Source organism: Hoplias malabaricus, chromosome 7 (assembly GCF_029633855.1).
Source record: "Hoplias malabaricus isolate fHopMal1 chromosome 7, fHopMal1.hap1, whole genome shotgun sequence".
Classification (NCBI taxonomy): domain Eukaryota; kingdom Metazoa; phylum Chordata; class Actinopteri; order Characiformes; family Erythrinidae; genus Hoplias; species Hoplias malabaricus.
The window spans coordinates 36113095-36127820 of record NC_089806.1 but is presented as its reverse complement, the minus strand read 5'-3'; the positions used below and the strand labels follow the sequence as shown (position 1 = coordinate 36127820).

General features: G+C 40.1%; 1 protein-coding gene across 1 annotated transcript; it reads right to left on the bottom strand.

Annotated features, from left to right (window-relative positions):
- Positions 1-3590: 3590 nt before the first annotated feature.
- On the bottom strand, positions 3591-14486 carry ostm1 (osteoclastogenesis associated transmembrane protein 1). The gene is made up of 6 exons (XM_066677571.1): positions 14016-14486; positions 12000-12114; positions 11777-11871; positions 11308-11406; positions 9676-9841; positions 3591-7671 (listed from the first exon to the last, which is right to left on the bottom strand). Exons 1-6 carry the CDS (start codon positions 14397-14399, stop codon positions 7616-7618), a joined length of 915 nt encoding a protein of 304 aa, XP_066533668.1. The 5' UTR covers positions 14400-14486; the 3' UTR covers positions 3591-7615.
- Positions 14487-14726: the final 240 nt, after the last annotated feature.

Below are 14726 nucleotides of genomic sequence, written 5' to 3'. Positions count from 1 at the left end.
CACTCCAGCTCATCAGCCGTTAAAGGGTTTTGAACGTATACCAGCTGCTCCAGAGGTATTAAATGTATTTGCATTTTCATGGAGATAATACAAGTCGTGTATCTATAAGTGAATGTCTGTGTCCGCAGTGGTCGCTGAATTCACTACAAAATGTGTCCACAATCATTTGTACCAGTGTTTACATTCATCCATAGCTAGGCTGTATTCCCGAATAGATATTTGTACAAACTTAAAGTCAGTGGGTTGCTATTCTGTTTTAGTATTTATTAAGTTGACACAATTCCATTTCACATCAACAGGAGGCAGCATTGTACCGCTAACGGCATTGAAGCAATAATAATTAGCAATAGATTAAATCAACAGACCAAATATAAGATATTAATCAGTTGAGTGTCAATAGAGAATCAAGTATGCTTTGCACCAGGACCCGAGAGAGAGAGAGAGAGAGAGAGAGAGAGAGAGAGAGAGAGAGAGAGAGAGAGAGAGAAAGCCCTGCTCAGTAACCTTTGTCATTCCCTCTTCAGTCCTGTTGACCCTTGTGATGACAGGAATATGAAAAGATGAGAGCTCCAATGATGAGCTCTGGCTTCTCCACACTGGAGAGCTGCTCTTACCCCTGTGCCCTAATCAGAGTTAAATATGCACAGAGCAATTACACAGGTCACAACCCCTCTTCTTAATTTACTTTGCTCTGAGATGATTAGAAAACAGTCATATTTTACCAAGGCAAAAAGCTGTAAATCAACCAGTGAAAACAAACAAACCAAGGCAAAAGCAGAATTATATCATTTATATACATTTACATACTGTCTTTTAACAAATAATAAAAAAACAGACATAATTCAAATGGGTTTTATTCTATGGCATTTTGAAGCCTTTTGATAGGCCAGGTCGTGTTCTTGTGTAACAGCTTGGTTATTTCTTGTGCATGTTGACTTACAGTGATTTACCAAGAAGCTCTCATTTTATTTTTAATCCAGTCAAGTTGTTTGCGTTGAGTCTCCTACCATGACGCCCACTTAAATTTGTAAAGTAACCAATGTGGCAGCCTGAGACTGTTGCAGCTCCAGCTTCAAGGTCTTTTTGCAAGTATTGATTGGTTCTCTACCATTCGTACCATTGTTCTGTTCAATAGTAGGTCAATTTCAGTTTTTGCAGCCATGTCTAGAGATGCTGCCTACAGCCCTACTTCAGCCACAGTGATGGCAAAGCAATGTTTCCTGTCAGAACAATGTAAAGGATTAATATTTAATGATGCTATTTCTAATGAATGTATGAATTAATACATGTTTTTTTTTTTATTTCACTGTTTCTGATAATATGCTATGCAGGGTCCTGGAGGTTGTGGGTTCGAGTTCCGCTCCGGGTGACTGTCTGTGAGGAGTTGGTGTGTTCTCCCTGTGTCTGTGTGGGTTTCCTCCGGGTGACTGTCTGTGAGGAGTTGGTGTGTTCTCCCTGTGTCTGTGTGGGTTTCCTCCGGGTGACTGTCTGTGAGGAGTGTGGTGTGTTCTCCCTGTGTCTGTGTGGGTTTCCTCCGGGTGCTCCGGTTTCCTCCTACAGTCCAAAAACACATGTTGGTAGGTGGATTGGTGACGCAAAATGTCCGTGTGTGTGAGTGAATGTGTGTCTGTGTTGCCCTGTGAAGGACTGGCGCCCCCTCCAGGGTGTATTCCTGCCTTGCGCCCAATGATTCCAGGTAGGCTCTGGACCCACCACGACCCTGAACTGGATAAGTGCTTACAGATAATGGATGGATGTTCAATAGTTGATTAATAAACCTCATATCCAAAACCATGAATTAATCTTGATGTAGAAAATATTTATTGATTATAATTAATTATATATGAATGAATGAATGTGCATTATTATTCTACATAAAAATGAGAGTAAAAGGAAATTTGTGTCTTAGTATTAACATCAAATAGCTGTGTGCTACCACGTATAAGCGCTTGCTTAAGCTGTGGGCACCGTTGGCGTAAGCAGACTCAATTATAAATGGTAAATGAACTTCAGATTTCATTGGCACCACAGTGGCCAGCCATTTATTCTTTGGACCCCAATTTATGTGGCCCCTCTCAAGCCTCTGAGGCATTGAAGCCGTCTCTTGCAGCTGATGCATGATGCACTGTACCAAAGAAATGCAGGCAGGGGTGCCCTAAGGGGTCAGATGTTCCTGCCCTTATGCCATACCCCACCTCCCCTCCTCCTTAGGGGTTATTCATTCTGTCAGACCCCCTGGGCCTCTGTTCAGACTGGCCCTGAGCTTTGAGGGCCTCTCGCCCTGTCAGAGCTTCAGGGAGCTGGAGGGAACAGAAGTCATCACTAAAGGTTTATGACACAGCTTCCCCTTCAGCATCTGTGATGTCAGTGCCAGCTGACCTGCCATAGAAGTTTGGTCGAATGGCACACGTTGATGATTGTTGATTGATACTAATTTCCATAACTTAACACTGAATTAAATAATAATGAAACAAGGCATATACAAAAGCTCCAGCGTGTATCGTACTTAAAAGCTGTAGTCTTTCAAGTGTAAAACCCAGAAAACAAACAGAAACTGCACATAAATGTGAAGAGAAATACGCCCATTTACGTTTGTTCCTTATAAAGAACATTTTCAACTTATTTTAACAGAAAATTAAGACAACCCCCATGGGCCTTTGCCCAGGAATGTTCAAACTTTTCCACAAGACTTCTGAGGTTTTGGATGGAAGCCTATTGTTACCACTTAACCATTTCGTTAGCCCCGATTATGAGAAACCGGGTCATAATAATGACTTATCATGTCATAGTAAGATTCTAATTCATAATACTGACTTTCACAATAATGAAATTAGATCCTTTCTCCACTTTCTGAGGCCCCCACCCCTTATGCCATGAAATTAGACCCCTTCTCCTCTTTCTGAGATAGCATGTGGTCAGTATGCGGTAGAACCTCATCACACAGAGACGGCATGTCCATAACATGAGATCTCATTATTTCCAGATATCATTTCATCAATTAGAATCTAACAATTGTTGAAAGGAAACAGGCTTCTACAGTGTCGAGGGGTGGTTGAGTGAGAACACAGAGATTGTGTCCTAAGCTTAAAGCCGAGGAGCTCGGCCCAAGCCCCTGAATGACTAATGAAGTGATTCTATAATCTATCATAATACCATAAACCCCCGATCTAGAGACTTTGACCCCTGTCAAGTATAATAATACTCCCCTTTCATGCAGCTGCACATGCTGGATATCTGTGGAGGACTCTAATCATGACCCAGTGGCCCGTGTGGCTTAAAACAGTACAAGATGTTCAAAAAGTGCAACAAAACATCACCATATTCAGTGCTAAGTGGATAACAGCGGACATGATAGTTTATAAATATAGTTATGTTTGCAACTAGGTAATGATGCTTTATAAGCACACTTATAAACTCCAATAATACCTCATAAGTCTCTTATAATGAGTTATAATTATTATCATCATCACTATTAATTTTAAAGCATTTTAAACAGATTATAAAACACCATTAATACGTTTTAACAATTACAAATTGATCATAAATGATCAGTAAGAGCTTCAACTAGTGATTGAATCTTTAATATGTATTATATATTTATGCACAGGTTATAATTCATTTAAAACTCATTATAATTGATGCCAACTATGTAGCTATATGTTTATAAGTTACAAAATAAGCCGTTATAGCTCATTATAAAGTGCCTTATGACTAAGAATTAAAACTGCACATATAAAGGCTTATAGAGATGGGCTTCATAGAAAGTAGCAAAGCCGTAAAAGTTTTAGTTCGCATCTAAACAGCATTGAAAAGTGTGGGAAAGCCTGGAATGAATGTATAACTCAAAGGGTTGTTCCTTCAATGACACGTTATCATAGGTATGTGATGGATCCCAATGAAACCATGGCTGCATTAGAGCTATGATCTTCATATAAGCGCTAATGGGCTACATAAATGTGTTTAGTTTATGTTCTAAGGTTATTTCTGAACTTGGAAATATGTTTTGGGTGCAATACACCAGCCGCACTGAAGTAAAACTGCACAAAAGCTCTGGTTATTGCATCATGGCTGTAACTCAATGTGAAAAAGAAAACCTCCTGATCAGCAACACAAGTGTTCTTTACACACAAAGCAGAGCGTGCAACTTAACACCAGATCTGTTACAGAATCAGGAACAATGACATAACGCAAGGATTTCAACTTTACTGACCATAGAGGCAAAGAGCAAGGGCAAATTACTTTTATATCTATCATTATTATTCTACTATTACATCATTCTGCCCCTTGATAATAACAACCACCAATACCAGCCAATTTTAACGTTTAAACCTTTGTTTGAAAATCCAAATAAAATGATTAGAAATCAATTTCCTCTGATTCCACTGCCCCAGAGATAAGGTGTGTCCTAGTAACTTCCAAATATTGTATAGCTACCAAGTTTCCAGAAGGTTTAGCTTTTATAATGAGGTGTCGTGGTTGTGATTGGTTGGTTTAACAGTTCAGAACACCACAGCCACAGCTCAATACAGTTTGATTCCTCCTTCTTCTATTCATTCATTCATTTTCTTTACCTACTTCATCCTGATCCAGGTCATGGTGGGTTAGGAGCCTATCTGAATCAAGGCTGCAAGGCAGGAACAAAACATGTCTATCACAAGGCGTCACACACACTCAACCCCTCACTCATACTCACACCTGTGGACAATTTCAGACAGCCAATACACTTATTAACATAAGTGTTCTTGAATTGTGTGAGGAAACCCCAGAAACCTGTGTAGACCCTGGGAGAACACTGTATGGTTGTGCAACTAAAGATATGAATAAAGGAAGAACGGCCATTTCTGATTTTAAGCATTTCATATACTAGAGCAGCCCCCTCGAGGGTGTGTTCCTGCCTTGCGCCCATTGCGCCTGAGCTGGATAAGTGGCTACAGACAACAAATGAATGAATGAATGAATGAATGTACTAGTCCAGAAGTAAAAATCTTTCCCTAACACCACTGAGGCTGGTTTGAGATGACAGCAAATTTTTGACTTTACTTTTAAAATTGGCCTCCTCTGCGTAGACTGTTTCAACTTCTTTGGAGATGATATAGGTAGATAAGTGTATTAGTCCCATTAATCGATTCCATTTGGTAATGTTTCTGTTGAATGTTTATAGTTTTATCATTTTGAACCCATGCAGAAATACTACTAGTCAGGACACCTTAACCATCACTCCCACATGCTATTCACCAAGGCTACCAAGCTAGGAGGGTGAGATTAGCACATGCTTCCTTCAGCACATGTGAAGCCAACCACCACTTCTTTTCAAGCTGCTTTTATCCAACAACCTCTTTCAGCTCAGAGCTCTTGGTGGAGAATGGGACAATGATAGGGTGAAAGAAAGGGAGGCCAATTATGCTCTCTTGGACACATGCCCTTGGTTAACCAAGACACCACCCGACATTTAAAATCTTAACAGCCATGCTTGTACCTTGAATATATCCTAAAAATATATATCAATTCATTCACATATACATTTTCTGGTAGAGATTGTGTTGACGGTTGAAGTGATGGTTTCCTAAGAAAATGTAATACCAGGCCAACACTTGGACCTGATTCTAAAGATACCATCACTTCAACAGACAATACCAGAAAGGTCATTTGGAAATAAAATTAAGCGCCACTGATGCAGGCCAGAGAAGTATTAAAGAGCAAAGTCTGGTTTGGACTCGCATCATCTCTTCTCGTGTTTTTAATTCTTCATACGAAGACAATAAACGGCTTGAGAATTATTAAGTGTATCATTTTAAAACGACAAAAAGAACTGCTTTTGAAATGTATGTTTAGAGTCTGCACACACACAATGTTTTAATTATAGGCTCACATTTACTTGGCCTAAGGCCTTAGTACTTGTTCATTTAAGAGCTCGGGGCATTTCATAATGCGCTCATTACTTAAGGTCCAAAGTCACTGCTCTGATTCAAACCAGGGCAAAGCATGATGGAGGATAATCTCATATTCCCTCCCATTTTCCCTCATCCTCTGTAAGGGTCTTGTCAGGCAAGGCTGGACTTTGCTCATGCTTTTCCTAGGTATTTCAGCTTTTACACCCGTTTCGTGGTCACGTGGACATGTGATTGGCCGCCTGGATACATGCGCGGCTCAAGTCAGGAGTAATGACTTTCAGCCCCCAACACGGATTGCTTGCGGAGCAAAGAAAGGCACACGGATTATAGGAATGAAAGCTGTCATTCTCACTATGCCACAAGCTTAAGGCGTATGAAAAGGCTATTTTCCACTTACAGCTCCCCTCATGAGCGCTACGCAATCATATGATTCAACAAATCAGGCACAATGCGCTTAACGGCCAGTGTGATAGGCAGTGGCTCCGCTCCACAAGACCAAAAAGCCAAGGCAGCTTTGATGGATGTTGTTGCGATTTTTCCGTCAAGTAACTTTATCCTACATTTAGATTAGTTGCTAATGATGGAGGGAGGGGAGTGGCCCAAAAAGTAAATAAATAAATAAAATAAATGAAAAACAACAGCCTCCTGTCAACACCAGTGGCTTTTCAACCACAGCAAGGACAAATCTCAGAAAAAATGATAATATGCTTTGCCAATTAGCTCAGGGTTTCACTGAAATGATATACAACGTCTAAGTAATTGAAATGACCTTTTATGTCACTGTTGCAGCAATTAGGCCTCATTTGTCACAGCATAAAAACAATATGCAAGATTCATTGGTGGCGAAATGTACAGCACTTACATTTGGAAGACTCTTATTAATCAATGTACACAGCTTTTAAATAAACAAATCGGAAGAAAAAAAAATGACTGAACATCACACAATCACAAATGTAACAGTGGAATAACAGTTTCCTTTCTCCATTACACATCTCCCCTGCTCTTACGGAAATAACCAGTCAGGCTGCTACATCATGACCACATAGTTATTTCATAACGCATTAGCAGCAGAGAGGATAGAGATAGAGAAAAAAATAAAGGGGGGGGAAAAAGCCCTGGCCAAAGCAGCACGTGCCCTGTATAGTTCTTTAGCTTCTTATGGAGTGCATTCTCCTTTCATTTCAGACATTGCTTTTTCCTCCTCACTCCATGCATGCACCTTTGACCTTGTACCACACATTTATTAATGGGTCCTTCACTAATGGACATCAAGTGCTTGCTTCAGTACCACCACCATTCCCAAAAAGAAATAAATAATGAAAGCTGTTAGGAGGCATAAAGATGTCCTCTTAGCTGCAGTGGGACAACTGCATAACCAACCAGGCTCCCTTAGAGCCGTGGTCAGCTTCCCCCTCTCTCTCTCAAACCACAAATCTGTAATGAAACAATAGTCATCTTAAAGACTGTCTATGAACAAATGAAGCTAATGAATTGAGCATCTGTGTGTGCGTGTGTGTGGGGTGGGGGGGACTTATCAAATATATACTACAAATTTGACTATAACCAAGTAGTAACCTTCAAGTCAGTGATCAGTTATGGAGGATGTTTAAGTCCAGCCCCATAGACAGAGCTGTTCATCCATCCCTCATCCAGAAAGTGCCTTTAGATTTGGCAGGAAAGGGCAGTGGAAGACCATCATGCTTCTCTCCAATTCCCCGCTCCGTTCAGCTGAGCCTGTCCTGGATATTCATCAGGCTTTGGCTGGACCTGACCCTCTTGGCTGCAGAACAGGAGAATAGAAGAGAATAATCAGATTGGAATGTGATTTATAAGAATTTTACAGGCCACAAGTTCAGCTTTAAAAGCCAGAGAACGAACACTGAATTCTTACTGAAAGCATTCCCTGAAATAAGAACCCAAGAACATACGCTCTGTTGCTGGTTTACACCAAAGAGAGAACATACAGCACAGTTCAGAAACCAGCCTTCATTTATCACCATATTAATTTAACTAAAATGTATTGAGGTCCAGAACGCCATAATATTTATCAACATTTGAATGAATAATAAATAACAAATGCTCTAAATAATTGGTTATTTTCTCCCACGATGTTTTATCTCATGCCCTGGGCTTTTTTTTATTGGCCCCAGAGCATCAGCGTCTGGAGCCCTGCCCTGTGTTTGTCATTGATTCGAGTAAAACCACTTTAAATAAACACTATTTCAAATAGTTCTCAATAGATTATCAGCTACAGGTCCAGACAGGACAGCGTCCGGACCTCCACTCGCATATTAGTGACCCCTGATATATACACTCATAATCAAAAATGACCATTAAATAAAAATGTATTTAAATAAAAATGGTTTCAAAGAAATTAAAAAAGCTAATGGTATAATGTTTCAATACATAGTGGGTTTGTTTTTATTATAACTAGCAATAATTTATTTATATTATTATAATTTTTTTGTGAGACTTGTTATAATTTAATTGCATTTTTCTGCTTCGCACCATCCAAGAAATCCCAAACAATCATGAAGTGGACTAGGTTCTGTGGTCACCTGTCCTTCATTCATTCATTCATTATCTGTAACCGCTTATCCAGTTCAGGGTCAAGGTGGGTCCAGAGTCTACCTGGAATCATTGGGTGCAAGGCGGGAATACACCCTGAAGGGGGCGCCAGTCCTTCACAGGGCAACACACACACACACACATTCACACACTCACTCACACCTACGGACACTTTTGAGTCACCAATCCACCTACCAACCTGTGTTTTGGGACTGTGGGAGGAAACCGGAGCACCCGGAGGAAACCCACGCAGACACTGGGAGAGCACACCAACTCCTCACAGACAGTCACCTGGCACGGGAATCGAACCCACAACGTCCAGGCCCCTGGAGCTGTGTGACTGGGACACTACCTGCTGCACGACTGTGCCGCCTCACCTGTCCTTTTGTTCTGATTATGTTGTTGCTTTGACTATTTTCTTTTCCCTATAATTGCTTTTGTAAGCAACAAATCTTCCCGATGCATAGTGTTGAGGCTTAAAATGGAAGGATGAACAGAAATGTCATTGTTTTTTTCTCAGTCTTGAAGCAAGAGCTTTATTTTCCCCAGTTTCACAAAAACACATTTAAGTGATATTTATTCAGTATTTTACCAGCATCACCATTTAATTCACTTAAATGGTCAGAGAGAAAAAAGGGGGGATCTGGGGTGGTGGTGGGTGCGATGTTGTTCGACACGGCGATGGCGTGAGAGTGAAGAGGTATAAATGGAGCTGTGGAGAGGTAATTAGGGCGTGGTCTGGCTCTCAAAATTATGTCACATGGTGACTTCCCTAAATGATGTGGTAGTGTACGAGGTCTTGTAAAATTATGGGAGGAGTCTAATTTTACCCATTTTTCCTTGTCTAATATTCCAAATTAAAACTGGATTGTGCTATAGTCACAGACAGGGCAGACTTGCACAAACACATGTGTATTAATTATATATGTAAAAGTACTCTATTGCACAAAACAGCCTGTCATTTTTTGTGTTGTTTCTCACTGCATTTATGTCAAATAGACTAATCAACCCTAACTCGCTACGTCAATTATAGTAAAATTACCCTGCCAGACATGGTCAGAAGAAGAGAATACACAGTCAGTCGCATTAGTTTTGTAACTCTACTGTCTACATAATTGCAGCCCCCCCTACACTTCATTAACGGAGTATGACACCTCTCCCCTCTCCCCCTCCCTGTAGCACACACACAATAGGTCTGGCGAAGAGAGTTACTCACGGTTTATGAGCTTGCGTTTCTTTTGTTCCGAGTGGAGGAAGTTGCTCAAGTAGAAGATGACTGGGAGGAAAAGCATGAAGCCGGACACAGCGATGACTGGAACAATTTCATCACTTTGGATTGAGCAGTTGTAGTGTTTGCTCCACAAACGCCGTGTCACATTCATCTGGAAATGTGAGCCAAACACTTGTTAGGGTGCTGCCTATGCGAACAGTGCTTTAGGAACGTGAACTCTACTGTGACAGCATTAACTGACAGCATTATACGCCCCAAATCTTTGGAGAATAAAGTGATATTCTAGAGTTCAATTAGACACTGGCAAAAAGAAAGAGTTTTGTTTAACACACACAATGCACATTATAAAATTATGTATTACATTCAAGACCTAAAATAAAGTCAGTATTTTGAGTTCTGTTTTTAATTAAAAGGCTGAACATTATAAACATTTTAGAATATTTTTTGTAAACAAAACCTTTAAAACATTTTTACCTGTACATGTTTATATTTCACTGTACAATTTACAGGACTCATTTCGGTACTTCCACAGTGTGAATAGTCATGTGTGCATCTTGCAGTTGGCAAATAGAAAATAATTATTTTTTTCTGTAAATGTTAAATCAGTGTTTTTTCTGTATGGACACTATTCTCAGCACAGCTGAACAGACGTAGTAAAAAGATTAACACACTAAGCAGATCCTCATTTCTGACACCTTTCCACAAAAGAGAATCAATAATCCCAGTCATCAAATCATTTCCCCACTAGGGCCTTTTCATTTGGACTACTGGTCACTCATCTGGAGCAGAAGAGTTTTAAACAACCGGTCAAAATGCCCTTTAATGCTAAGCTAGCGTAAATACTCCGCTAGTTCCGGCCACTTTAATTACAATATTGGAAATCTTAGCTAACTGTAAATTTAATAGAAGTACTTTACGCTCTCAAATCAACATTTTTCAGGATTCAAATATGTGTAGATTAATGTCCAAGACTTGCTTGACTTTGAAAGAAAATATGTTTTTAGATAAAAACGCTTTTGTTTAAGTAGGTGCCAATACTGCTACGATTATTGATGCCACCTAACTTCGGCCACCTCCCCTGCTTGTGACAGTCAAATGAGACAGTTACTACCACATTCAGTGGTTTTGAGAGGTTCACAATGAGATTACGTTTGTCCTGTGTTGGTATCCGTACTCTACATGTAAGGATTATAATGGCAGTAGATTTTCCCCTCAGAGAAAAGGAGGCTAACCGCTAAGCTAACTTTTACACTGAGTAAATATCTGTCGCGAAATGGAAATGTGATGTGTTCCACATGCAGTTTTGTACACAAAGAATTACAACACTGTTAGAGATAATTAAATATTGTTTGGATATGTGATTTCTTGCAAGACTGATGTTTAAATGCCCTACTAGGGCTTGATCTTATGTTTTATTGTTTTACCCAGTGCGATTGGCGAAGAGAGAGAGCGGAATTGCACCACAAACAGGAGTGGCCGGAATTAGGGGAAAGACTGATAATATTTTTAACAAATCTACATCTTCACTGATTTCAAAATAACTAGCTTTGATAAGAAAAGGATAAGTGGAAAGTCATGCATTTCTGCCTATATAAAGGGACTGCAGCATGTACTCACCCCATCCTCTATGTCAATACAAAGTTTTGTGTTACCATACAGATCATTAAGGTCTTTGTATGTAGTCTTACACTGTTTGCACAGCTCTGAATGGTTCCCCTGTTTGAAAACACACACACAAAATGTTAGTAATTGATGCAAACAACCCAAAAAACCTATTGTTAACACAACTACAATTCATCTCGCTCTTCAATTAAATATTTACTACATATTACCCTATATTGTCCAAAAAAACAAGCATCATTTGAACACATCAGCAGCCTTTCAAAGTCTGTGCAGATTTCATAAAGAATGGACAAAGAGAAATGGTCCAGAATGACTCAAATCTATTGTCTATATTTTAATGTTTTTAAGAAATAAGAACATTTTTATGCACAGCATTTTGGAAAAAACATTTTTTTTGCAATTGCATACAATATATACACATCTCATAGTATTACAATGAAAGGTCCAGTGTATTTTTTGTTACCTGGTATTCCTCAAAGCAGCTCAAGGATGTATTGAGACGGTCTAGGAACTTAAGGGTGCTATTAGATAGACTCTGAAGGTCTGCAGACAGGCAATCTGGTGGATACAAAAACATTTTAATGATATTACGAGGCCCTTTCAATATTTTAGATCCAAAACAATCTATACCACACACAGCACTTGATTATTTTCCAAATGTTCTAATGCCACATTAATGTACTCACTGTTGCAATCAGCTACAGACCAGATCTCTGCTACTTTGCTGTAAAGGCTGTTCAACAACATCAACCTATCCAAGCGCATCAGGCTGTAATGGCAACTCATATTTTCAGGCATAGACTGTGGAGATAGAAAATGTAACATGGTATGTGTTAGAACAGTTAACTGCTGTATGGCTGATATACCTTTGACTCCAAAGCACTGAAATAATTTGGATGTATTTTCTTAAAAATGTGAGTGAGTGAGTTACAAGATATTTCCCTGAGGGATGCAAATCTCACAAGCAGACTGATCTGCCTTAAAGTGCCTTATATAAAACCCCAGCAACTATAATAAATTGTAGTGCCATGACATCATGAATAAGCTTAGATCTAAACTGCCAATAACTCCATAAATAAAAATCAATAAGAGTAGTGTAATGTGAAACACCCATTTATAGATCAGGGCTGGCCAAAACGTACCCTCTCACTAAAATAAATAGGTTGTTAAACCCTTTTAACTTCTTAAAGAAACTAGCTTTTTCAAAGATTTTACTTCAACAGCCAGAGCTCAGTAGAACTATGAAAAATGTCACATTCTGAATTACTTTCTTTGCAAATAAACTTTTAAATTATGCACATTATAAATGGGATTCTCCCTCCCAACTTTCTCACAAGAGAATATCAACTGATTAGGGTCTCGGAGTGTCTGCTCCATTACTTCTGCCAGTAGAACTGCCCCAAGACCAAAACGTGCAGGTGTGAAAACACTCCATCATACAAAATACACACCTCTGCATCAACGGTACCTTCTCATATATGCAAGTCACCCAAGCCATTGTCACTGATGCACACCCAAAAGTTACAGAAGTTGGCTTTGTACCTTTCACTGACAGTCTGGATGGTCTCAGTTGTTTTTGGAATGGCACTTAATGCTTGTTTTCCTGAAAACACACACTCCTATGATCATAGCTCAGGTTATCACCGTCTGAGTTTTGGTACCACTTCAGTGAAAGGTACAAAGTGAAATTGGTGAACCATGGTGGATGCTCATTTTATAACTTTATACTCTCCTTCTTATTGCAGAATGTTTCAAAAGCATTGTAAGTTGAATGTTCAATAAGATTTTAACTCTTATGTTGCCCTCTCCCAAATTATTTGGAGTGTATTGCAGATATGAAGGTGTTTTTTTTCAAGCAGGTCAGCAAAACACTGTCAATCTTTTCGATGTGCTTGATTCTGGTAAATAAAGCCATAAAATAAAGTCATAGATTCTCGTTTCCCAAAAACAGGGGTTGTATTTGATTATGTAAAACATCAAGAAAATTTCCCTTCCCAACTTCCCCATGACAGAAAACCAGCTGACAATGAAACACTACATTCACCGCGTTAAAAATATTAGTTATATGTTTATTACATTTATTAGACATCATGAAGAACACAATGATGATAGATAGACAGACAGACAGATAGACAGACAGACAGATAGATAAATAGACAGACAGATAGACAGACAGACAGATAGACAGACAGACAGACAGACAGATAAATAGACAGACAGACAGACAGACAGACAGACAGACAGACAGACAGACAGACAGACAGACAGACAGATAGATAGATAGATAGATAGATAGATAGATAGATAGATAGACAGACAGACAGACAGACAGATAGATAGATAATACAAACTGATGACTTCATAACAGTGACTGTATAAGCGAAAATTGCTAACTTTTAAGCTTATTTTTGTAACATGAACTAATGTGTAATGTATGTGTAAATGGAACGGTCGTTTTCACAAACAGCTGTAAAAGTACAGTCCACATTCAGTTTAAATAGCGACAGACTGCTAAAAAGCGCCAGAAAAGCAGATGAGCTGACCACAATCACGAGATATCACTCATGTGACCCACACAGAAAGCAGGAGGAGGGGTGTTTCAGGGCATAAAACAAACTCCCTCTATATTAATAAAACCAAGGATTTTCAAACGAATAACGTTACTACTGAGTACCCGAGTTACTGTCAGAGAGAAGGCTCACCTGGTCTGAGGTTATATTTGCGTATATCTCGGAGAAGCTGTTGTTAGCCATGTAGCAGTTCTGACAGACTTTGAGAGGCCGGGCGTTTGAGACCAGGCAGTTGGCCAGAGCCTCGTAACGCTGTCCGAAAAGGTGTAGTAGCTCCAGGCAGTGGTTCGTCACCTCCAGATCCTCTGGAAATTTAACGGCGAGGTTCAGGGGAGAAAAGAGGGGCACCGAGCCGACAGACCCCGCCGCACCCCGCTCCACAAACACAGAGGGCTGCAGCTCAGCGTCGCTCGACTCCGCAGCGCAAACCCACAGCTGCAGAGCCCCGAGTATCACCAGAGCTCTCCCCCAAAACACCACACACCTCACCCGGCCATGAGCCGTAAACTGCCCCATGTTTAGAGCAGCTCCAGCTCCTAGACGCTTCTTCTTCCTGTTGACTTTCTCCCAATTCGCGCCCGTCACATGACCAACTCCCGCGAGATCTCGGCCACTGACAGCGGAGCACGTGCTGATGTTTCTGTCTATCAGCTGATCTGTCTCTGTATGACTACCTGCCTCTGTTTGTCTGCCTGTCTATCTGCCTCTGTTTGTCTGTATATCTGTTTCTGTCTGTCTGTAAATCTATGTATCTCAGTGTGTATGTCTATCTCACACAGCTTCAGGGTCCTGGGGTTGTGGGTTCGAGCTCCACTCCAGGTGACTGTGAGGAGTTTGGTGTGT